General features: G+C 37.6%; 1 protein-coding gene across 6 annotated transcripts in view; it reads left to right on the forward strand.

The window, feature by feature from the left end:
• The window catches only part of LOC137640070 (uncharacterized), a 1,165,168-nt gene that overhangs the window by 973,479 nt on the left and 164,189 nt on the right, over positions 1-27,500 (forward strand). For all 6 annotated transcript variants that reach the window (XM_068372504.1, XM_068372506.1, XM_068372505.1 and 3 more), the window contains 2 exons: positions 20,134-20,314; positions 20,523-21,042. In XM_068372504.1, coding sequence (XP_068228605.1) covers positions 20,134-20,314; positions 20,523-21,042 — 701 coding nt within the window. The remainder of the gene's footprint in view (positions 1-20,133; positions 20,315-20,522; positions 21,043-27,500) is intronic.

Consider the following 27,500-nt stretch of genomic DNA (forward strand, 5'->3'; position numbering starts at 1 on the left):
CAAAAATTATGTTTGTACAATTAGTAACTTTTATCAAGCTTTTATTTGTGTAATTCATTTTATGACATGTAAAGTCGAGTTGCGGTTTTTACACGTATGACTTACATTTTTTATGAACTTTACTGTACGATCATTACTTTCTGCAATAATTTAGTAAAGTCTAACTTCTTTAAATTGCAGAAGTCTTATTCAAGACTTATAAGCTTCAGGATTAACATGAATTTTAAAAAATCATCACATGCTATAATTTTTAGTTGATTTCCCTTAGATTTTGACATTTGAAATCGCCCTTTTATTTTTTCATTTAGATTTTATCAAAATGTAGATTGTATTGAATGTTCTGCCGCGCAACTATTTTTAGATTGATATGGATACTAAAATTATAGTCGATTTCCTTTATATTTTTTTAATCATCCGTCATTTTTTAATCCACGTTATATAAAAATGTAGAGTGAACCAAATGTTCTAGCTCGTTTTACTATATTCTAAACTTTTTAACGATGTCAGGTGATCTCCTAAAGTCTATTATACAATACTCTTATTCTTGTAATTCAGTAATAGTTATACTATCAGGCTATATTTTGCTTCGCGGTCTATTTTTTTTTTTTTTTTTTTTTTTTTTTTCGTTAGTTGGCCCTGGTCCTCTGAAGTTTACAGGTCTAATTTTATTATTGTTTTGGTTTAAGGTATTTCGTTTTATTATTCTGTTTAGGAAACATTCCATGTATTGAGAGAGAGAGAGAGAGAGAGAGAGAGAGAGAGAGAGAGAGAGAGAGAGAGAGAGAGAGAGAGAGAGAGAGAGAGAGCATATTTGCATATTCATTACCTTTTTATAATTAGATCTGGCGGTTCTGAACGCTTATCATGGGATTTTCAATAGTTAATACGATGTTAGCTGCTTTGCATGAAGCTCGTTTCCGTAAACAAACATCAATTAACACCTGTTTGGAGATTTGATGTAGATGATGATGGTACTTGGAGTTATTTCTGCATATTTTTAAACTCATATTTTTATATATTCATTACCGGAACTATTGACTGTTATTTAGCATCTTGTGTTATTTGCACATTTCTCTTTTGTTAAATATAGTTAATATTGATATTATTTAGGCTTCTGTTGAAAGAGGAAAACACCTTGAATGACAAAAGATTATAGCTAGGAAGCTTATTTTCCTAGATCGCATTATTATATTTAACCGCGTTAATCTTTGTGTTAGTCAGGCTTGTTAAATACGGCCTTCATGTTAGAGACGAGAAGGTTGATGCATCATGACAGACAGAAAAAGTTTACACACACACACACACACACACACACACATATATATATATATATATATATATATATATATATATATATATGTATGTGTGTGTGTATATATATATGTATATATATATATGTGTATATATATATATATATATATATATATATATATATATATATATATATATATACATGATGGTGTCCTTACTAGCAGAAGACAAAAGGATTTGCGATGCTTGCTTACCAGAATGCAGGAAATATCACACGAGGTTGGGCTGAAGATAAATAGAAGAAAGACAGAGATGTTGAGAACGGAGTATTATTATTATTATTATTATTATTATTATTATTATTATTATTATTATTGTTACTTGCTAAGCTACAACCCTAGTTGGAAAAGCAAGATACTATAAGCTCAGGGGCTCCAACAGGGAAAATAGCCCAGCGAGGAAAGGAAACAAGGAAAAAATTAAATATTTTAAGAACAGTAACAACATTAAAATTAATATTTCCTATATAAACTATAAAAACTTTAACAAAAGATGAAGAAGCGAAATAGATAGAATAGTGCGCCCGAGTATATTCTCAAGCATGAGAACTCCAACGTAAGACAGTGGAAGACCTTGGAAGATGATATATCATTAGAAGGAGAAGGATTAATACGGTAGAATCATTCAAGTATTTAGGAACTATTATCTCCAATACAGGGTCTTTAGAATTAGAGTTTAGTGAAAGATTAAAACAAGAAAATCTGACAATGGCTAGGTTAAGTAAAATTTGGAAGTCAAATCGCCCGAAATTGCATATAAAAATCAGACTATATATCAGTTTAGTGAGATTGGTATGGTATGACAATGAAACAATCTCCAATAAATTTAGTAGATTTGAGAACAAAGCCCTCAGAAGGATCTTCTTCTTCTTCTTCTTTGTCAACATCTTTTCCCACTTCTATGTGGGGTCGATGTTTCTGGTCAGCTTTCTCCATCTACCTCTGTCCCACACCTCATCACTGGTTAATCCCTTTGATCAAAGGTCACCCTTGATACAGTCCATCCACCTTCGCTTTGGTCTTCCTCTCCTTTTCGTTCCCTGTACCTCCATTTCCATCACTCTCCTCCCAATATACTGTTCATCTCTTCTCATGACATGACCATACCATCTCAGTCTACTTTCTTGGATCTTATCTGATAGTTTTCTAACTCCTGTGGTACCCCTAATTACCTCATTCCATATCTTATCTCTTCTTGTCACACAACACATCCATCTCAACATTCTCATCTCTGCCACATCCATCTTCTTCTCTTCTGTCTTCTTTATTGCCCACGTCTCCGCTCCATACATTATTACCGGTCTCACAACTCTCCTGCGTACTTTACCTTTCAACTTAACCCCTATTTTCCTGTCGCATAGTACTCCACGCACTTTTTTCCAATTCTTCCATCCTGCTTGTATTCTGAGGATTGTTTCTGCCCCCAGACCACCGTCCTCTGTAACTGTTGATCCTGGTCCATATCCTCCCAGAATGGATCCTTCTCCTCCTCTGTACATCCAGTTTGTGGGGCATAGGCACACACCACATTGACTATTGTTGTTCCCAGTCCTAGCTTTAAACTCATAATTCTTTCATTTTTCCTATTCACCCCAATCAAATTTTCCTTCTACTTTTTCAATAATATTATTCCTACTCCATTTCTTCCTTCCATATTTGCTCCACTGTAATATAATTTACAACCTTCGCCTAGTTTTCTTGCGTTATTTCCCTTCCACCTGGTCTCCTACACACCCACAGCACTGCAATCTTCCTTCTCTACATGAGGTCAACCAGCTCTCGCCCTTTTCCAGTCATTGTCCCCACATTCAGAGTTTCTACTCTCATCCTCTCCTCAGATATTTTCTTCTGAGCTTGCCTCTTTAATCCAGCCCGCCCATGACTGGGTAACCCTTGCCGATTTTTTGGAGGGATCAGTCGAGGTCCCAACGCATCGCCTAAGGGGAACGCCCTAGCATTAATTTTGTTCTGAATATACTCACTGACCATAGTAGTTTTGGCTTTTTTTTTTTTTTTTTCCATGGCCGGATGCCTTTCCTGCCGCCAACCCTCCTCATTTACCCGGGCTCGGGACCGGCATCAAGTTGAGGCTGGCTAGCCCCCCCCCCCTCAGTGGCTGGGTTCCTCAGAAGGATATTGGGAGTTAAATGGCCGGATAGGATTAGAAATGAAACTATAAGAGAGATTACTAGAGTGCCATGTGTGGATGAGATCATGATGAAGGGTAAATGCAGATAGTTTGGGCATGCACTTCGCACTCCAAAAGGGAGATTAGTTCACCAAACGTTCAGCTGGGTTCCACAAGGCACAAGAAGAGTTGGAAGACCCAGGCCTACATGGCTGATGACTAAAAGCTCAAGATAGATGACTGGTGAAATCTAACCGAGGCCCTTTGCGTCAATAGGCGTAGGATGGGATGATGATGATAATGATGATATGTATATATTTATTTATTCTTATATATGATATATATATATATATATATATATATATATATATATATATATATATATATATATATATATATATATATATATACATACATAATCCAGGTCGAGATCACAAGGCAGGAAACGCATACACCCAGTAAAACATAAAATTATGTAATAGGTGAGTTAAACTTGATTGGAAAGTGTTTAGAACATGAAGGATTTAATACTGTAATGATATACAGTATATTAAAACGCATTTGTAACTTTTGGTCAAAGCTTTTTCCCCTTCGTCTAAATATTGTGGTATTAATGTGTACTAACAATTCACTACCAGTGTTCTGTATGGGAGAGTATAAATTAGAATTCCTTTTGTCTGAAACTAGAAAAGAAGTAAAACCCAGTTGTTGGTAAACAAAAAAGGAAACAAATTAAAATCTATTATTTTTTGTGACGTTGAATAGGCATTGTGTATGCCGAGTCCCCATAGTCTCCTCTGAGCCCCATCTTGATCAACAATCTGAGGCCCCCATTGTTGCAACGCCTCCCCAAGGACATGCTGGGGGCCAACAAAATAGGAAATTCTTCCTCACAAGTGAGGAGACGCTGAAGGCACACGGAATTTTCCTCACTCCTCTTATTTTTTCACTTGGCTGGCAGTTTAACCTTGGCATTCATTAAATATTTTAGATACAACTCACTTATTATTTCCACATAAATCAGGTATCTACGTAATATACATATATATATATATATATATATATATATATATATATATATATACAGTATATGTGTGTGTGTGTGTGTGTGTATATACATATATATATATATATATATATATATATATATATATATATATATATATATATATATATATATATTATAATATAAATCATATATTATATAATATATTATATATAATATACCGTATATTACATTTAATATATATCATACGTATATAACAACAACAATAAATGCAACCATTTCTAGTCCACTGCAGGAGAAAAGCCTCAGGCATGCCCTTAGTAATTTCTTGGGTTTTGCCATTTGCATCACCACTGCAGATTGTTGATGGTGGAAGACTTTAGTCTGTGAGCAAACCAATCTAGTATGGGTAGCCCTGATTAGTACAGCGTTGCTGATCATGGCGATCCACAACACTCTCCCCGTTAAAGTATTCATAGTATATATATATATATATATATATATATATATATATATATATATGTGTGTGTGTGTGTGTGTGTGTGTGTCCGTGTCTGTGTCAAGAGTCCCTTTGCGTCAATAGGCGTAGGAGATGATGTATATATATATATATATATATATATATATATATATATATATATATATATATATATATATATATCCTCGTTTATTTTGTAATGTATAGAACAGTTGAGGATGGCGGAAAAGGATTGGACTGGAGTGGTAACCGGATATTAACTGACCTAGAGTAAGCTGAAGACGCTGTCCTTTGTGCCAACCGTGTGTCCACGATCGTACATAGTAACGACATTTCTTTTTTTTTTTGTATATATTATCCTTTGTATCTTTACTCTCCCCTCGCACTGACAGGGACCTGAATAAACATGTCTGTTTTTCTTACCGGTAACTGTTAACAGAAACGGTTGTCGGTTGAACATGAAATTACCTGTTGTTTCATGTCCTTCTTGCCCAGACTTGATGTATATATAAGCTGGTGTTCTGTAATAAAGTTACTCAGTTGCTTTCATCCTGCCTTCTTAGTCACAGCCTCTCTCAGCCCGTCACATTGGTGACCCCGGAAGTCGACTTACTCCTCCCACCTTCCCCCCCCCCCAACCCCCGTCATTGGTACTGTGGCGTACTCCACGGAAGCCGCCCCACTGAAACTTTTGTCGTTCGCCAGCGGAGAGGCGTTTGCTTGGTTTCAGCACACAGAAGTCCAGTTCCGCATCAAGGGTGTGACTCGCTCAACCACCAAAGCAGATTATGTTCTCACTGCGATACCCGAGGACACCTTCCCGGAAGTATCCAACTGGCTTTATGAATGAGGAGACACCCCAATAGCGTATGACACCCTCAAAACATACCTTCTGCAGCAGTACTTGCCATCGCCAACTGCCCGTATAGCAAAGCTTTTACAGCTCTCTCAAGAACCATTTGGGGACCAAAGGGCTTTTCTCGGCCTCAGGGAAATGACCAGTATCGCTCGCCTGCAATCTGCCGCAGACGGCTCTCCTCGTAAGGTGAACCTACTTTGTGCCCTTTGGGTACGCCGTTTACCCGAACCTGTACGCGCTGCCATACCCAATGTCAATAGTTTACCCATAAAGGACTTGATGACCAAAGCCGACACCCTTATGGACAGCCACTTCACAACCTTCAAGAGATCCATCAACGCCTCCACTCCTGATGAAGAGGACGCCTATTAATCGAAGCTGACGTGAATGCCGTAGGACATACACAACTACCCCGTGATGTGCCAGAGTGGCGACAAAGCCACCCATCACCCACCACTCACTCGCGCCCCAACCAACGACTTCTACAGTCACTTACTGCCGCTCATTGGCTGCAGTTTTGCTACTACCACTACAGATTCAGGGCAGACGCGAAGAAATGAGCCAAGACTTGTCAGTGGCCAAAAAACGTGTAAGTAGGACATCGCTCGTGGCGGTGGCCTCCCGTGTTTCTAATCTTTTCTTTTTACATGATGCAGGAACGGGCGTGCGATTTTTGGTAGACACGGGTGCTTGTTGTTCTCTTTTGCCAAGGGAACTCTTCAGGACACGACGTAGTCTGTCTGCGTCTGCCGACGCCCGCTTGGTAGCTGCCAACGGATCTGCGATACCCACTTACGGGTACAAGAATCTCACATTATGGTTTGGAAACGGTAAATTTAATGGGAAGTTTCTCGTTGCTGACATCACATTGCCAATCCTTGGTGCGGATTTCATCTCTCATTTCCACCTTCTGGTCGATGTCGCCCATCGACGATTGGTCAACGCAGACTCGTCTTGTCGACAGCTCATCAACCCGCCCCCTCCAACCTCGCTCTCCACATCAGCGCACCCACGGATGCCTACCCCCCACCTCCTCACATAGTACCCGGATGTTTTCCATCCAGAACTTCGCCAAACGCCAATGGTTCATGCTAAGCATGGTATTTATCACCATATCAAGACGACTGGACCCCCAGACTTTGCAAAATTCAGACGTATGGCACCGGATCAATTGGCAGCCACTAAACACATTCGCCGAAATGGAGGAAATGGGTCTTTGCCAAAAGGCCTCCAACCCATGGTCGTCACCCTTACACATCGTTCTGAAGAAAGACGGCTCTCTCCGTCCGTGCGGTGATTACAGCCGCCTGAACATGCAAACAGAACCGGATCACTCCCCCCTCCCAAACATCGCCGACGTGACCTCCTGCCTGCACAAAGCGAAGGTTTTCTCCACACTCGACCTCCTGTAGGGGTATTATCAGGTGGCTATGAACCCAGAATACATCCCCAAGACCGCCATCACCACTCCGTTTGGTACATACACCTTCAATTACTCCTGTTTTGGCCTTCGTAATACTGGGGCCACTTTTCAACGTCTCATGGATGGCATCTTAGGGGACATCCCCTTCTGTGTATGTTATGTGGACGACATACCTGTGTTCTTTTCCTCAAAAGAGGAACACCTCCGTCACCTGCGCATCGTGCTCGACCACTTACAACAAAACGGCTTTGTAGTCCGGTACGACAAGGGTACCTTAGGCGCCAACGAAGTGTCGTTCTTAGGGCACCGCATCACTCCTGAAGGTGTCCATCCCCTCCCTTAGAAGGTAGCAGCCGTTCAGAACTTCCCCACGCCCCCGACCGTCAAAGCTCTGCAGGAATTCTTGGGCATGATCAACTATTATCACCGTTTTCTGCCAGCCATTGCCCCCACCCTTGCTCGCCTCTACGCCTCCCTCAAGGGCAAGCCAAAAGACCTGAAGTGGGGTCCCCTTCAAGAAGCGGCCTTCTGCAATGCAAAGAATGCCCTATCAACCACTGCTGCTTTCACTTTTCCCATCCCACATGCCCCTCTCCTTCTCTCCACCGATGACAGCGACATCGCTATTGGTGCAGTATTCGAACAGGTGGTCAACGGCTCGCCCCGCCCATTGGCCTTCTTTAGCAGAAAACTGTCCAAGGCAGAATCGGGTTATTTTACCTTCGATCGCGTATTGCTGGCGGTGCGCTTGGCTGTCCGTCACTTTCGCCATTTCTTAGAAGGTACAACCTTCGTCATTCGCACAGACCGCATGCCTCTGGTGCACGCCTTCACTCGACAGTCTGATGCCTGGTCCGCCCGTCAATGCCGACATCTCTACGCCGTGGCTGAATACAATTGCACCTTTTAACACGTCCATGGGAAAATGAATCCTGTTGCCGATGCCCTGTCAAGAAACACGTTGGCTGCCGTTCAACTGGGATTGGATTACAACGCCTTGGCTGAAGCCCAACGACAGGATCCAGAGTATCAAGTATGTAGGACATCCTGCACATCCCTCTGTTGGGAAGACATCGCCCTCGACGACTCCTCTGTAACGTCGGTACTAGCAGATCGCGACCTTGGATTCCTGCTCCCATGCACCGACAGGTGTTTGATTTCATTCACGCCCTTTCACATCCCTCGTGCCGTTCTACTGCACAGCTGCTGAAGATGAAGTTCATTTGGCATGGCATTTCTAAGGATGCTAAGCATTGGGTCCGCGCATGTACTTCTTGCCAAACTTCTAAAGTACATCGACACACGGATTCAGGAGTGGGCACCTTTCTTCAACCTCAGAGTCGTTTCGCCCACATTCATATCAACGTTGTGGGCCCCCTACCCACATCACAAGGACATCGTTACCTGTTTACCGTCATTGACCGCTTCACTCATTGGAAACTGCAACGTCTGCCTCATGTACATCTACCTTACCCTCAGGATGGATTGCAAGATTTGGTATCTCTGAGCATATTACTTCTGACAGGGGTACCACTTTCACCTCTCAAATGTGGACATCATTAGCGTATCTCCTGGGCATCACCCTACATCAGACAACTGCATACAACCCCACTGCCAATAGAATGGTTGAACACTTTCATCGCACCCTCAAAGAAGCTTTGATGTCCCGCTGCAAGGATTCCAACTGGTTTACTCAGCTTCCCTGGGTCCTCCTAGGACTAAGGACCACTCCTAAAGACGCCCTGGACGTCTCAGCAGCTGAAATGGTATATGGCGACCCGTTGGTCGTCCCTGCCAAATTTTTTCCTTCTGCAACCTCCTCCGACGATCTCCAGCGCGTACGTCACATTGTGGGAAAATTTACTCCATAACGCCAGACTTACAAGCCCCCAGCGAAGCATGACATACTGACAGACTTGCACTCAGCAACTCACGTCTTCCTACGCAATGACACTAGCAAGCCACCGCTAACGCCCCCTTACACGGGCCCTTTCCTTGTGATCCGACGCAGTCCGAAAGCATTCCTACTAAACATTCGTGGCAAAGAAGACTGGGTCTCCATTGATCGTCTAAAACCTGCTTATCTCCTGCCAGGTGACCTGCCTACAGTTTGCCTCTCCAGATCAGGGCGCCCTATTTAGCATATAAAGTATGTCATTTTTAGGGGGGTAGGTAAGCCATGTACCAACCGTGTGTCACATGATCGTATATAGTAACGACATTTCTTTTTTTTTTTCTATATATTATCCTTTGTATCTTTGCTTTTCCCTCGCACTAACAGGGTCCTGAATAAACATGTCTGTTTTTCTTACCGGTAACTGTTAACAGAAACGGTTGTCGGTTGAACATGAAATTGCCTGTTATATTTTATGTCCTTCTTGCCCGGACTTGATGTATATATAAGCTGGTGTTCTGTAATAAAGTTACTCAGTTGCTTTCATCTTGCCTTCTTAGTCACAGCCTCTCTCGGGCCAGTCACACCTTATTAGCAAACCGTTACGGGACTTACAAAGCTTGCTTGCTGGAATTCATGAAATATCACAGGAGGTTGAGCTTAAGATAAATAGAAGAAACACAGATATGCAATTGAAGATGAAATATCATTGGTAGGAGAAAGGATTAATGAAGTGGAATCATTTAAGTATTTAGGAACTATGATCACTAATACATGATGATGATGATATAACATATCCTACGCCTATTGACACAAAGGGGCTCGGTTAGATTCTGCCAGTCTTCTCTTTCTTGAGCTCTTAATTCAATACTTCTTCATTCATCATATTATACTTAGCGCTTCATAGTCCTCAGTCATGTATTTTAGGGTCTTCCAACTCTTCTAGTGCCTTGTGGAGCCCAGTTAAAAGTTTGGTGAACTAATCTATTGGGGAGTACGAAGAGCATGGCCAGACCATCTCCATCTAACCCTCACCACGGTCTCATCCATATATGGCACTCGAGTAATCTCTATTTTAGTTTCATTCCTAATCATGGCCTGCCATTTAACTCTCAATATTTTTCTGAGGGCTTTATTCTCAAGATTACAAAATCTGTTGGATATAGTTTCATTGTCATACCACGACTTATGTCCATACAGAAACACCGATCTTACTATACTAGCCTGATTTTTATATGTAATTTCAGGTGATTTGATTTCCAAATTTTACTCAACCCAGCAATTGTCAGATTTTTATATACAATTTCAGGGGATTTGATTTCCAAATTTTATTTAACCTAGCAATTGTCTGATTTTCAGGCTATTTGATTTCCAAATTTTACTCTACATAGTCATTGTCTGATATCTTTTTTTCAATCTTTCATTAAACTCCAATTATGATATATATATGAATCTCTCTCTCTCTCTCTCTCTCTTCTCTCTCTCTCTCTCTCTCTCTCTCTCTCTCTCTCTCTCTCTCTCTCTCTCTCTGCGCAAATAAATATTCAAAAAAATTTTATAAAGGGACTCCTTTTGCACAGTGCCATCTTAAAACATTGTTTTCTCCGAAGCAAAGTTTTAAGAAAAACTATGATAGATATGTATCCTTGTCATCTCTAAGTCACTCAACTCCCTCGGTTATTGCGTTACATGAAGTAATGACAATGTGGTTGGGGTTGTGGGTGTTGTGGCGCCGAGGTTTATCTGTCACCACCATTTCACGTCATCGAAGGCGACATTAGAAAAAAAGGAGAAAATAACAGAATATTTTCGTTACCTAGGATAAGAGACAGGAAACGACTACTATGAGAAAAGTGATGTTACTCATGTACATATCAGTGAGTCATAATGCTGGTTACGTTTTATGTGTACATGAATTGATAATTTCCTTAAAAGTTTTATAATTATTTAGATGGCGTTTATTAGGCCAATGTTCTAGAGATCGACCATATACCAGGGAGGGCCAGGCCAAAGTCAATACATATTTATATCTGTATTGACTGTATGCCAGGCTATACTGCTGATGACTCGGCAGATAGACCTGTAGTATCTCCCAACCTCCTTCCCTAGTTCACAGGGACGGTGAGGTTATGAATACTTTTGTAGCTTTTTTTTTCGAGCTACGAGCAGGGCTCGAACTTCGACCCCACGAATCGTGAGTCAGAGAATTAAGCCACTTCGCTGCTACAACGCAAAGAAGAAATTTTGGGGATTATGAAAGCATTTGATATTTATAATAAGTATAAGATTTAAAATATGAGCCGTAAAGACCAGACAAGAATCAGGTTAACTGTTAATGGAGATATATAGTTTTTGCTTTTAGATAATTGTGACGCTTGAATTTTATCCGAGTATAGGTAATTAATCCATTAAATTTCTACATTTTACGACTTTTTATATCTTGGTAGTTTTAATGCGTTTATAGACGTGGTCTTCTGTAACATAGTAACCGAAATCTTTGAAATCTCGAACCATCATCCACTACTTTGTTGTATTTGAAATATAATGAGTTTCCTTTTCTGTCGTGCTTACTATACGAATAAAATGCAAATTGCATCGGAATCTGTGATGATTTGAATGTGAATTATTTATAAAACTTCTCTCTTCTTTTGTTGGTTCTTGTATATATTAATCCACAATTCATAGCCACCGAGACTCTGCTTTGGAACCAGCCTCAGAAGAGAGAGAGAGAGAGAGAGAGAGAGAGAGAGAGAGAGAGAGAGAGAGAGAGAGAGAGAGAGAGAGGGGGGGGTTATTGGTAATTAAGGAATATAATCCAATACTTGAAAATATTGCACTTATAGATTTGATTGGCTAAATAAATTCTTAAGAAATTTAAAGAATTTTTTCGTATGCAATATGTAAAATATGAGTTTTACTCAATTTTGTTATGCTGTATATAAAGTTAATATTTTGAAAGCTTAACGGAAATGAGAAACTAACATACGTCATGAAATTGCTGAAGGACTAAATATATTGGCCAATTTTTTTCTGTATTACATCAGCTTTGAGTCATTATGATTATCTTTTAGTGTTTCGTGTTCCATTTAAATTTGATTGTGAAAAAAGAATGAAATATTTATTAATTATAGAAATATAATAGTGATATTGATTTAAAGAAGGGGGAAAATAGCCGCTAATAACCAATATATATATATATATATATATATATATATATATATATACATATATATATATATATATATATATATATATATATATGCATATATATATATATATATATATATATATAATATATATATATATATATGCATATATATATATATATATATATATATATATATATATATATACACATATATATATACATATATATATATATATATGCATATATATATATATATATATATATATATATATATATATATATATATAATACTGTTCACAGGCCTGTTTTTTGTTCCCTGCATTATGGACATTAGATAACCTGATTTCCAGAAGTTTACACTCATTAAGTTTTCACTTGTGTGTACAAAGGCAAATTAAATTGCAATGCCCGAGAGAACACTTTCTCTAAATTTCCCCCTGATATGTTGTAGACTATGGTAAGCAATTTCATAAATTGCTATAAAGTAATAGGCAGTTACGATACGGTTTATTATGCCTATATAGATCGTGCTCAGACAAGGTTACATTCCATTGTGAATTAAAAGGTAGTAATTACAGTGCCTGGAAGACCATGTAAATCTTTGGAAGACGTTTCCATGTGTATACGACATGATATGATGCGGCAATAGAAGACTATTTCAGAGCTTCACTCCATTTATGAGATGTCGATGCTGCATCTTAGGAAATGGGTTTGGGTCTGTCGTGTCTTTTGTTGTCTCTGGTGGATGGTGACGCTTTCATGGGAAGTCGACTGAGGCATCGTTCGAGACCTTTGTTACATAGTAGTGCAGTGGCATTTATTGCTGCTCCTTTCATATCATGCAGACATCGTATTCTCGAGTTGTTGCGGACATACAGTTTTTCCGAAACTTTTTTTTTTAATTAATATGCGTGTTTTCTCCAGTATTACAGTCTTGATTACATGCAAATAAACGTTCACGCATTGAACACCGGCAAATTTACGTTCATGCATTGAACACAGTTAAATTTACGTTCATGCATACATGCTCATTGCGTGTTTGTCTTTGTGTGCTCCCCTCTCTAATTTTGAATGTTTTTTTTTTTTTTTTTTTTTTTTTTTAACTGCGTCATTTTAGTTGTTGATTCCTGTACTGATTATTTATCAACCGCGTAGTCTGCTCCAATTATGTATGCTATAATGAGTTACGAAGATAAGCACCTAAGTTGAAGGTATACGCAGTATCAGAGATCTTGCAGTTAGCACATAGCAGTGAAAGGGATTCAAGAGACTGCTCTTTCCACTGTTGGATGCGATGTCGCTCCTAATGATATTAGTGAAAATTGTAAAATCAAGAATGATCATTCAATCTCCGATATATCTTTCCATCATAAATGCCACTTTTCTGCCTAAAAAAATAACAATAGGATCAGCTTTGCTAAAGTTAAGAATGGTTATGTGTATGAGTCCCAGGTTTATATCTTATGTGTACCGCGTTACACAAGTATTTCTTCTATATTGCAACTTCATTTAACAGAGGAGTAGGAACGAAATTCCTGATATACTTTTCAAAGTAGATAAATTGAAAACTTGATTTGGGAAATTGTGTGTCTATGAAGCCAGCAATTAACTCGGTTAAATATAGGACTTAAAAACCAGTATAAGCTTACTAACGTAACGTAATGATGTTTGAAAGCTAGTTATTCGTTTTGGTAAGGATAAGTTCATGTGAGTCCGGAAATCCAAGGACAACAAAGACCTCAGGAACCCCTTCTTCATTATATGCCTTTCGTGATTACTCGGAGAATCAAACCTTTCTGTTGTCAGAGAGATCCATGGGTGACTGAGAATGAAAAGAATGGAATGAAAGCCTTCTGCCAGTACAGATCCAAAGACAATAGTCTTTGTGTTTTCTTAACTTTGCTCTGACTGAGGAAGCGTAATGGCATGGGATAAAAAAAGAAGATATTTCTATGGACGGTGAGAAGCATGTGGTGCCTATGATATTCCGTCTGCTTTGTTGGGTGTGTACCGCAAAGGGTTTTTTCTATATATATATATATATATATATATATATATATATATATATATATATATATATATATATATATATATATATATGTATATATATATACATATTATGCATATAACTTTTATTTACCATTAATTTTTTTTATCAAAATGTACCGTACTTTTAATCTGAAATAAAATAGGAGTTTTGGGATTTTTTTCTTTATCTAACGTTTGCCAAAACATATGACTTGTAAATCTTTTATGCTGATTGATTATGAAGTTTTTCCTTGAAACGGATACGGCAGAATTTGTGCTATAGACATAAGGGTGTATTTTTTTTCTTTTTAATTTTAACAAACTCTACCATGCTATTCCTCATGTAATTGTAACATAATTATTAATTATGGGTTTAAATAGACTGAAGTAAACCTTTGTTATTCTATTTCATGGTTACACCATTAATTTAGTGCTCTTGATATATCAAAGTAAAAGAGATTATTAAACTTTGATTTTAAACGTTTTCCTCCCTTACTTCATAGTGTACTTACAGATTGTACGCATAGGACTTTCGACTTCGCCGGAAATTGCTATTAATTGGCAAGGTAGACGGTGCATTGTATGTCGTCGACGTTGCGATATGTAGCATTGTGCTGGCACTTGTTTAAAATTGAGTGCAACCCCCCTCATTCCCCCAATTGCTCTTCTTCCTCCCTCGCTTAATTTTTTGGGTGGTGTTTCGTAATTTTTTGTACATGTAATTGGTTCCAAAACTAAAGGTGAGCTCTGGTGCAGAAATTCCAGTTTGTGACCGGCTGAAACGTTCCATTTTTTTTTTTGTAAAAACGGAAGATTGCTATTGTGGAAGATTTCTCTATAGACGGAAACTATTAGACGTTTTGTCCTTTTGATGACCGAGAGATAAAAGAGACCCGTTTGCCTGGTTTCCTTTGAAAATTTTTTGTTCTTTTGTTCAGTAATGACAATTGTTTCTCCGGACATTGGACTGTAAAGAGCAATAATAATTCCAAGAACAACACTTTAGTATCTATTTCTTTGTGAATGGAACAAATTTTTACAATGAAAACAATTTTTCTAGAAACTCTTTGAAGGAAGTTCTTTATCGTCGTTAGTTAAGGGTCTTTGCAGTATCCCTAGTTGTAGCTGCACCTACTTATTAGCTTTGTACTTTACCTCTGTATCTTCTTCATCACTTCTATTTTGATGCCCAACTTCTTTAAACTCTTTTCATAGTGCAACTGCCTGGTTTTGCCCAAATTGCAACTCTACGTTGGGCCAGGCCATATTCAATCCAATCTTATAGAAACTGAACTGTGGCCTAGATGTTATATTTTAGTACTGAACTTGGAAGTTTTAAGTGTATTGAAGATTTTCCATTTGCACTTTTCACTGCATAAATGAATCTTTCTTCTATCACGAAAGTTGCAAGTCGGCTAATATTGACCCCAATGCAGGCGAGGTACTAAGATTGATTTAATCAGTATATCCAAATGTTTTATTGTTTATGTACTTTATCATAAAATTCCCTCTATTCTAAATAAATTCATCAGTGTATAAATGGTTTGTGTAAAGCGATCATCATGTTCATACATGAAGTCGCGTTACTATATGGACTCTTAAGGTATCTGAAAGGCTATGCAGGAAAGGGGGCTTGTCTAGTGCAACCCTCCTCCCTTACCCTTCCTCTCAGGAGAACCTTGGAATGCTAAAGAAGATAAGGAGGGAGGGGGGGGGAGGCAATGGTAGTGGCTGTATTCATTAGTGAACAACGACTCGTTGGAAGGGGGTAGACTGTTCAGTGGAAGGAGGCGTATTGTGCAGTCTTCAAGCACACTCCTTTTTAAAGTTGAGTTGGGGGGAAGTCGACCAGGATAGCAGCAAAACAAATATCTGCTGTTTTGGCTGGAGGGATCTTGGCTGTTGCTGGGGGATGGTCATGTGGTGCCCAAACGTTGGGCTAGGGTAGGGAGAGACAGCCCTGGAAAGGAAACACCTTGGGGGTTAGGGTGCCTATTTCTTGTGATACACCTCTCTCTCTCTCTCTCTCTCGCTCTCTCTCTCTCTCTCTCTCTCTCTCTCTCTCTCAGCTCGAGCGATACGCAGTTGTGCTCAGCGAAGGGTAATATGTGGTACTTGAGTTATTGGAGACCTTAAGATTAAGAGATTTTAAGGGGAATATCACGACCAACTTTACACTCAAAATCCATTAGAGGAAATCGATTTTTATTCTATTTCTGTACAGGGAAGTGAAAAAGACGTAGAACATTCATTTGATGTATGTTGTGGTGGGAGGTAGTTTTCGTACTAGGAGATTTAGTGGAGGACGTATTTTGTTTTTTAATTATCTCTCTCTCTCTCTCTCTCTCTCTCTCTCTCTCTCTCTCTCTCTCTCTCTCTCTCTCTCTCTCTCTCTCTCTCTTATGTAGACAAATTTTATTTGTATTGGAAATTTGTTGAAATTGGGTTGTATGCAATAAAAAAAAAGAATAACGTGTAAAGAATTGTCCAGACTAATCGGTGTATGTGTAGACAAATGTAGTTTTATCTGGCCAGTCAAAGGACACAATAACTCTCTAGTGGTAGTATCTCAACAGGCGGCTAGTGACTTGGCCAACCTACTCCCTGCACACACACACACTCACTCACACACATATATATATATAGTGTGTATATATATGTATATGTATATATATGCATATGTATATACATAGATATATATACATATATATATACATATATATATATATATATATATATATATATATATATATATATGTTACTAACACTCGTGATTTTAATCAATGTAAATATCAACCACAATGGCATTTAATACCGAATTCTACCTGGGGGATATATATCCACTAGAATTCTTGATAGCTCAGTTGGTAGAGTCCTCGCAGGCATGGTTTCGGCTGAGAAGCAGGGGTTCGAATGTCTGCCCAGCCAGAAGCTATCATCATAAATGAATTCCAGTGGATATATATATTCCCAAGGTAGAATTCGGTGTTAAATGCCATTGTGGTCGATATATACATATATATATATATATATATATATATATATATATATATATATATGGGAGGAGAGTGATGGAAATGGAGGCACAGGGAAGGAGAAGGAGAGGGAGACCAAAGCGAAGGTGGATGGACTGTATCAAGGATGACCTTCGATCAAAGGGATTAACTGGTGTGAAGTGTGGGACAGAGGTAGATGGAGAATGCTGGCCAGAAACATCGACCCCACATAAAAGTGGGAAAAGATGCAGACAAAGAAGAAGAATATATATATATATATATATATATATATATATATATATATATATATATATATATATATACATATATATGTATATATATATATATATATGTGTATATATATTTGTGTATATATATATATATATATATGTGTGTGTGTGTGTATGTGTGCAGGTGTTGTTCTATGCTTGTTTGTGGACGTGAGTGCACGGTCAAACGACTTCATAATTAAATTATGCATTGGTATCTATTGTTTGTTGCATTATATTCTTGATCACAGACGATGCCGATAATACCTACTGTGTTTATTGAAAACAGAAGAAAGTCTTGAAAATTGTCATAAGATGGGCTTACAAAACTTCAAATGCATCTTAAAATAATTGCTTGTATCAATTATTGCTTGTAAAACCTCAAGTAAGATTTCCCTTTGTTTCGGTTGGCTTGCGATTTCAAGCATGAAATTTTCCATTTATTCTTTCGGGGCTGTTGTTGCAGCATCCACTTCCACTGGCTCTTATTTCTTATTTCTTCCAATCTCGCTTTTAACCTCTCATACCTTGATTTATCGGTTTCACTTCCCAAGGATTTTTCCCCCCATACAAATAGCCTTTCTATTATTTTTTCCTTATTTTTTATTATTGGTAACAGAGTGTATCACTTTTGGAAATACGCAGTTTTATTCTTTATATTTGTTTATTTTATTTGGTGTGATTGTATATGTAAATCTCTAGAACTTGTCAAGTAGTTGTATTTCCGGCTTTTTAATTCAGTGCTGTCTTTGTAAGGCGTAATGCAAATCAGTTTCACTTTATTTTGGTAAAGGACTTAATCACAAGAGAAACAATTTTGAAAGAAATATTGACAGAAGCTGTAACTGTGCCTATGAGTATTAGTAACCAGTTACTAATCTCCCTCCTTACACCCAGAAGTCTCTCTCCATCTCGTTTGGTGTCCTGTGGCAGGATGCCCTTAAACAACATGTGGTAAGGTCAGGTGCCAGCCAGAGTCACTTAGCGTCCTCAGGAGAATTATTTCTCTTGTTCCCGTGGAAAGGATGTTCCTTTAAGAATGGTTACGGTGACGGAATCGACTGATCTTTGTATAGTTTGCACTTACTCTATATTTATTTATTTATTATTATTTATTTTTTTTTTTTTTCGTTGTACTTCAAGTGTTTGCATATTTGCTTCCCTAAAGGGAAAAGTACGGGAAGAAAATGGTGTGAGGCAAAGACCCGAAGGTGGGAAACGTAGACCGGCTTCTTATTTGTGTTTGTATGTTACTCGTATTTCTTGTGGTGGGTTAACCCCAATTTCCTGCGCCATGTTGTGTTTTCCAACTTTTATGTCTTGTGTAAGTAAACGTAGAAGGGACGATTTCTTATCTTTTGATTTGATCATTGGGTTTATTGTTTAGGTTGATTTAAATCAAAGTGGATCTTATGTAAATTGCTTACACTAACCGAAAGTCCGTACTGCCAAGGATAAGGAGACATGTCCAACTAACAAATATCCGAATGGAACTTTTTTATTAATGATATTTGTTCTGAATCGTTTCCATGTATCTATCACGAGTTTTCCTACCTACCAATTTTTTTTATATAATTTTTCTTTTTACTTGAATGAGTACATCAATCAATTAATAAAGTTAGCCATTGTACCAGTTAGGTAATTAAAACTGAAGCAACAACCTTTCAAAATGTGAATGCGTCCGTCAAGAATGTTAAAGGACAAAATTGTCCCAGTCCATTAACTATTTCTCTTTTCGCAAATATTTTTTTTTATATATATAGTAAAGTACACGCAAATTTTGACATGTACTTGCGAAGTGCTTTCCCCTCGATGAAGCCAACCAGTCATTTTGTGTGACGCCTTGCCATGAAAAATGATCCAAAAAGTTTGTCCTGGATATGGATGTCATACTTGTCAAGGTTTTACTTTGGGTTTTTTTTTCTGCTGTCAGCACACCGTCGGAGCGAAATTTGAGAGAAAGTGGCTTTCACTTAGATGCAGTGTTAAAAAGTTTATTTTTTTTATAATAATTTCACTGGAGGGTAATGTTTTTGGTATGTATTTCAAGGTGTTAATGACAATGACTGTAAACTCTCTCTCTCTCTCTCTCTCTCTCTCTCTCTCTCTCTCTCTCTCTCTCTCTCTCTCTCTCTCTCTCTCTCTCTCTCTCTCTCTCTCAAAGATAAATACTGTTAAATCTCATGTTTATGCTTACTGTATCTAGGGCGTATGCATTTGACAGTTCATCAATTATGAAAATGTTGATAGATCTTAAAGAAATGTTTACAAGAAATTTATTAGAATACGATCTCTAGATTACGGTTACTCACTTGTTAAAATGTAAGCCAGGCGGTGCATGCTCGTTCTGCTCTCCTTCTAATGTATTGCATGACCAACGCTGCTCTAGTGGTTGGGAAGAACTCATACATAGGTAGTTTTGCCTTTAGTTATGTATCTGTTTATCAGTATGAAATCTTCATTGTGTTAATACTTTCAGCAATTCTACGTCTTATATACTTTCTCGTAATTTCAAAATGCTTGGTTATTAGTGTTGCCAGAAAAGTATCTTTGTGAAATGTTAGATTAATGTTGATATTTTCTTGGCCTTTCAGATGACACTTATATGTACGATGACGAGGTTGGAGACGGGGGCATGGGTGGAGGGGTTGATGTTGGGGCGTGTGTGGGTCCGTCTCAGGTGGGTGGTTGTGTGGGTCCCCCACTCCACTGGTACGACGAGCCGCCCTACGAGTCAGATCCAGAGGACTTCCTTATTGCCAAGGACCAGCTCAGGTAACGGAGGCAAAGCCTAGAGAAGCCCTGGTTGGCTTCTTTTATCAGAATCCAAAGTATAACTATAAGTTTTAAATGATTGTAATTGCATTCTTTTTGTGGGTAAATTGACACCATTATAACCATGTATATTATTCTTTGTCTCAATCGTTCTCTGTCTTTTTGTAGCAGCAATGACAGTTTTCATATATTTTATTGTGTCTTTCAGAGAGCCCTACGTGAGCAGTATGAGAGTGGTAATGAAGGAAGAGGACATCATCTCTCTCAGAACGGCGGGTGACATCTCCATACCCCGTGACGTTACGAAAACCGCCCATACACACTGGGCGGTGGGCGGGGCCCCTGGTTATGTCTTCCGAAGTCCTACTCACGCCCATCACCGCAGTCCCACCCACACCCACTGGCCTGAAGTGACCTACCCAAGCGGACGTTGTGTGGCGACGTATGCCCAACCTGTCTATGACAACGTCCGGTCGGGGAGTGTTGTGCTGGCGAGACCCGAGAGGAGGGCCCGACGGGAACCCGAATACCATAATGTCGAGTCCATTCGAGGCCCTCCTGGCAGCAGCACGGGCGGCAACAGCCGTAGAGGGAAGAGGCCTCTTTTGAGGGACTCCACGGGTGCCGATTACTCCTCCGATGTCCACAGTGTCACTTCCAGGTTGTCGAACGTGTCCGTCGAAACCAATCGCTCCGACCCTACTGACCTCCGCCTCTCTAAGTACACGGTAAGGCCCGAGGCTGCTTTGGCTGCTCTCCTGTTTTCGTTGGGTGTTTGTTGTCGCTGCTGTTTTGAGTGTTTGATGATAATATCAATTATACTTTTATAAAAGGTGACCTTTAGAATATTTATACCAGCGACCTTCATCTTGATGGAGGCCTCATGTTACATAACTGCACTCGTTGATATCGTTTGGTGTCAGTGACCCTGGTAGTTGGGATGCCAGATAACCTACAATCACATAGTGGTTTTGGTTCTCATAAGAAAAATAACGTAATGAGATAGTGTTTGTTGATGAATATAGAACTATAATGTAAAATACGAGTAAAATCCAAGAATTTTTTTCTGATAAACATAAACATTTAAAGATTGAAAAATTACGTTTTTGACTCTATAAAAAACTGAAGCTCTAAATTTTGTTAATGATCCTTTTCACGTTCCCATTCCACTCTAACGTTTAAGTTACTTCATGTGTTCGATTTTGAACATGAATAGTGTTTTTATTACTATATCAGTACAGTGTGCCTGTTGGTATAACTGGTATACGATAAATATAACCTTCCCGTGGCTAATTTATAATTAACTGAACTATGTTTAATAGTTAAATGACGAGTTTCCTCATCTAATTACTTCATTTGTTAGATCAGTTTGCTATTGAATTATTATATGTAGGCCACTTGATGGTAAAATCAAAATTATACGCCCATCACTTGGCACGTTAGACTATATGACATCATCATCATCATCATCATCATCATCATCATCATCATCATCATCATCATTATTATTATTATTATTATTATTATTATTATTATTATTATTATTATCACTTTCCAATATGCATGCACCCTGGTTAGAAAATCAGAACGCTACAAGGCCGAGGGCCATAACAGGGATTGCCAGCCACGTGCGGTAAAGAAACTTAGCAGTAAAACATAAACTATAATATATATATATATATATATATATATATATATATACATGTATTTACATATATTTATATATATATATACATATATATATATATATATATATATATATATATATATATATATATATATATATATGTGTGTGTGTGTGTATTTATTTATGTGTGTATATATATACATCGGATTTAAACTTCTGGATTTCACTGATTCAACTATTGAATTAGGAAGTTAATTCCAAAATTTGGCCCACCCTTAATAAAATTTCTCGAATATTTTGTAGTGAACCTTATGAAAGAAAAGGCAAGATTATCTTTGGTTAGAGTTCCTTTGCTCGAGGGTACTCTTAACATACTTTCCGGTTAAAATGTTTTTACTCTTTTTTTTTTTTTTTTTGCAAAATGTTTGGTGGACAGGCTATCGAAAGGCCATTTATGCTTGAGGTTCATCAAAAGATTGCCATTTACTTATCATATTGGATTGCAGCATTTGGCCTTTCCAACTAAGAATGGAATTTAACTTGTAGAAATAATAATAATAATAATAATAATAATAATAATAATAATAATAATAATAATAATGATAATAATAATGAACTGCATTTTTAGTTGTGCATGGTTGATAGCATATACACTTGAGAAAGATATGATTTCAAAGGAGAGTCAGAATTTTGACAAAGCTTGAACAGCGTGCACTAAGAGATAATGGGAGAAGAAATTTAGTAGACCGTAGGTTTTTGTCCAACAATTTCAGATGAAAGTCAGGGACTGAAGACCCAAACAGGAAAAAGATATTCAAAACATAACAGATTGAAGGGATTGAAGCATTTCCTTGTGATACACAGGTCTCCAAAAATCTTACAAGACTGTCTCAATATTCTTTTTTTTTTCTTTTTTGTGCAAATTAAGAAGAGACCTGCTGGATATGTTTCTCGAAAGGGAATATGCAGTCAAGAATCATACATAAAATTTTTTAATAAGGTTTACATAGCTAAGGAAACATTGTCGAAGAAAAAATGTGAATGGGCAGAGTCAAATGTCATTGTTCTACTGATAATCTTACTTTGATTTTAATTAGGGTTAAGCTTCACCCCCTTAATTTGCGTCATTTACTCATTATAGCTAGAACGTTTTAAGGACTTCAACAACCACAGGTCTACACTCAATGAGATAGAGCTGATGCAGAGAGAATAACGAGCCTGAGGAACTCCAGAAATTTCATTCTTTTAGTCACCAAGGTGCTCATTTATAACCATTTCCATTTTAATGGTTAAAAGTTCAATAATAATAACAATAATTGGTCTACCGACTCCTATCTGTTCAAATTTGAAACAAGAGTCCCATGATAATTGCTGTTACAAGCAGCACTTAAGTCGAGACACCAATCATACGAACTTCAAAACCCTAGCACTGAAAATTGTAAGTGAGCATTACTTGCTTATGCCAGACTGGTGACTAAGGAACCGATGATTACATAGATATTATTAGTTATTCCTAATTTGATCATTAGAAGTGAAAATCTAATTTTTTTTCTTGTTGATCTAACATACATGATTGACCATTTTGTGCGAGTGACAGTCAAACTATCTTTCATATAACAATATTCCAAAACATATCAAACTTCATGATACAATCTACTGTATATTCAGTTGCAATGTGTTTTTCATTTTGAATCAGTATAATTGGAGGACTTACTTGGCCATGTGAAGGGAAGTCTGGATTTTGGTCTAAATCAAGACCTGTTTAAAAAAAAGTCACCTGACTTTCCAAACATATGACAGATAGCCTACTCCGTTTCGTCGAAAAGTTATGGTTTGTTGCACGTTAAAGTAACTGTATTTTTACACGCAGGGGTGTTTAAAGTGTTTCAGTCTTCCTTCCTCATTCTAACATGGAACGAGCTTCAGACTATATATGTACAGTAATGATACTGATAAACTTTTATGAGCTAAGATTATTTCGGCATAAAGAGAGCAGTGAGTCTTTCTCTGGAAATGAAGGAGGTGGCAAAGAAACATTCCTAATACTTCTCAGTAGGGAGAATGTTTGTTTTTGTCACTAGTGGCGCTTAGTGTTTATGTTATTGATTGTTGGAGTCCATTGCATTTCTGTAATTGAAACAACGTAATTTCGCGTAATTCACTTGTTTTTGGACATGTATTATCTCATTTCCGCACCATTTCTTTAGTGTGACTTCCATATTTAGTGGAAAAATTTAGTGTCTTTACCTGACACGGCATGACTTTGGCCTTATCACTTTCCACTTATGTTCCGTGATGATATTGTGGTGTTTGGCTGTGAAAGTAACTGTACCTTTTATAATTAAATGCTGTAGGTATATTTATAAAAAAAAAAAAAAATCAATAAATAAATGATACAGTTTACTGAATTCATGAAAAAATATATAATAACTTGAAACATTTTGGAAACCAGTAGTCCCCACCCACCCCCCCCCCACCCCACCCCCCCCCCACCCCCCCCCAAAAAAAAAAAAACATCCATTTACATACTGTATGTGGGACAGGCCAAATTAAATTGAATTTGATGTAGTTTTCTAGCTTCGATTTGCCAGATCAACACGGTTTGAAACCGTTCGTAATGCGATAGTGTAATGGATCGCTCATTGATGCATATGGAAGAAATCGAATAAGCAATAGCACACTTTAGCTGGACCGCTTTCTGGATGAAATGTATTTAATAACGCATATTGTGATTCTAATGCACGGCGCTGTAGCCAAAGCTTCATAGATACAGCCTTACCGGGCACCGTTGCCAACAGAGCAATAATGATTTCATCTTTAAAAACGGATGCGTTTCGTCTGACTCCGTCCCGTCTTTTAATTTCCACAGGATTTTTATTTTGTGCTCTCTCTCTCTCTCTCTCTCTCTCTCTCTCTCTCTCTCTCTCTCTCTCTCTCTCTCTCTCTCTCTCTCTCTCTCTCTTTTCTAGAAATTTCATTCAAGGTAGCCTTTTCAGTTTTTTCTCTTGGTTGTTTCCTTACTTATTTATAATCCTCGTTTGAATATGGTTGAATAATTACCTTATTGTTTAATGTGTTGTAATGAACGTGAATATTAGAAAGGTTTTCTATAGGTGACGCCGTAGTGTGTGTGTGTGTGCACCACGATGTGAAGTTTTTCAGTATCATGTAGGAAATAAAAAAATTAAATACGCCTCTTCTAGAGTTGTCCTGACATTTCTACTTGAAAAGGTAACTGTTATGTTTTACCTTTTAATCACAGTTACTGAGATTAATATAATTAGGAAAGAAATTCAAAGTTGATCGTGTTGTTTAAATTAAGGATGTTAATTATATAATATGCATTTACCTACTTTTGCGTATTCTGGATTCTTCTGTGACCATTAACATTTCGACGTATTCTCTTTTATCGAAGCGTTTAGGTGTCGGGCGATGGCCATGAGTAATGTAGCCGGTCACTGATGCTCTCTGCAGAGAGCATCCGGGTATTGAGCCTTGCTTAGAACCGCTCTGGCATATTTGGAATTAGTCTCTCGTTGTAAACGAGTGTAATGGAACAGACCATCGCCATTCATTGCCGTTTACCGTCAGTGTAATTAAGGTTTAACTCAGTCGATCTTTAGCCTGGCCACAAATTGTATCGTTAAGTAAAACGTAAATACTTGTAATTTATTGATACGCATATTGTGTTTTTCAATCAATCCACTTATTGTCATATACTGTATATGCGGTATGTAATTAAAGTGTACTTCAGTGCGTGAACTTGTTAGGCTTCTACGCTTTCGTCGAAGTGATTTTGTGTCTCCTCACGTAAATGAAAGTTCGAAGTAATAAAGCGTAAACGCTATAATTGAAGTGTTTAATCGTGTCTGATAGAAGAGAAGCACAATAAAGGAAAACTGTTTAAATAGAAGAAACGGAAGCAATAAATGAAGTTCTAGTGGTAAATTAAGCCATTCTAGCTAACAATTACTTAATTCAGATTAATGGACTGATTTAACGCCTATCAATTCAACTTCGAATATTGGCGATAGATGGTGATCAACCCTTCAAAGGTGCGGAGTTATTTCTTTTTGTTATGTGAATGTGTTTAGTTTTGTAAGACGAGCAGTCTAATGCCTTTTGTTAAACATATGTCTGAAGAAAAGAAAGGTCACATGGCCTAAGGAAAACTGATGGTGTAAGGGAAATTTGTGGTTTGGCTGTAAATGGGAAGGAAAGAAGTCGCCGAACCAAACAGCACAATGACGTAGGAATAGCTGTGGTTTGCTTGGCTGGTCATTATCTAATTGTACTTGATTATCTTCTTCGTTTTGATACATTTATTCCAGAGGGATTTCATCGGATTTATCGGTTATATTTTACATTGCCATTACAAATGACTAAAATAATTGATTTTTTGTTGTTTAACATGTTTTCTCTTCAATTTTATAATGAGTATTGCTGTATTCTTTTCGCCCGATTTGCGATGTGTAGAGTGGAAGTATGAAATTATTTTTTTAAAAAGAGGAAAGTCTATCTCTTGTGGTACTAGATGATTTACATTTCACGACTTTGTAATTTATAGGTTGTGTATAGGAAAAATAATGAGTCATTTGTCATGGCAGTGGATTAACTGGATTTTAGTTTGAAAACAATAATGTGCTCTCTCTCTCTCTCTCTCTCTCTCTCTCTCTCTCTCTCTCTCTCTCTCTCTCTCTCTCTCTCTCTCTCTCATTAGTATGATATTGAAAAATATTCTTGTTCCAACAGCTAATTTTGTTTATTAGATTACATTTGTTGTTATTGTAGTTCTCTGCGTGAGAAAATTTTGGACTGAAAATGTTAACGATATAATATAACAATACGTGTGTTTTATGCATCTATCAAAGTTTCCCCGTTTGCTAACAAGATGCGTATGAGAAATAAGCGTTTTATGGTATTCATATGTCATGATAGCAATGACTGACTGACGATTTCACGACTTCGTATATAAATTCTTCACATTTGATAAGAAATAATCTCATTTTTCCTATTGCAAATTTCTTTTGATTTTCATGAGCATAGACATTGTCCATTTCATATGTATCGTTAATACACCCCCCTCGTCTACAGTCTGTTTAGCTTGTAATTTCAGGAGGTCACTTTGGGTTGAAGTGGAAAGTCAGTTAGATGTCGGACACTCACAATGTAACAATCAATCAGAGCGGCTTGGCACCTTAAAGTAGATGAATTAACTAACCGACAGTTGCACTCTCTCGCGCCAGTGCGATCCTGCCTGCATATTCATAGCATTCACGCACATTGTATGCATCAATTATGCATCTGTGATTGCATTAAGTAGAGTTTCTGCTAATCCGCATTTAGCCGTGTTGTACTGCATTCAACAGGTCGTTGACATACATGATAGTTTAAAGTCATTCGCTTGGATTGATTAATATAAAGATTTTACCTTAGTAATCTATTTTCGGTAAACCACGAAAAAAAAAATTCTGGTATAATATGTGAGTACGTAAATTATGTTTTATGTAATTACACACATTTGTATATATATAAAACATATATATATTATATATATAT

This window comes from Palaemon carinicauda, chromosome 4 (assembly GCF_036898095.1).
Source record: "Palaemon carinicauda isolate YSFRI2023 chromosome 4, ASM3689809v2, whole genome shotgun sequence".
Classification (NCBI taxonomy): Eukaryota; Metazoa; Arthropoda; class Malacostraca; order Decapoda; family Palaemonidae; genus Palaemon; species Palaemon carinicauda.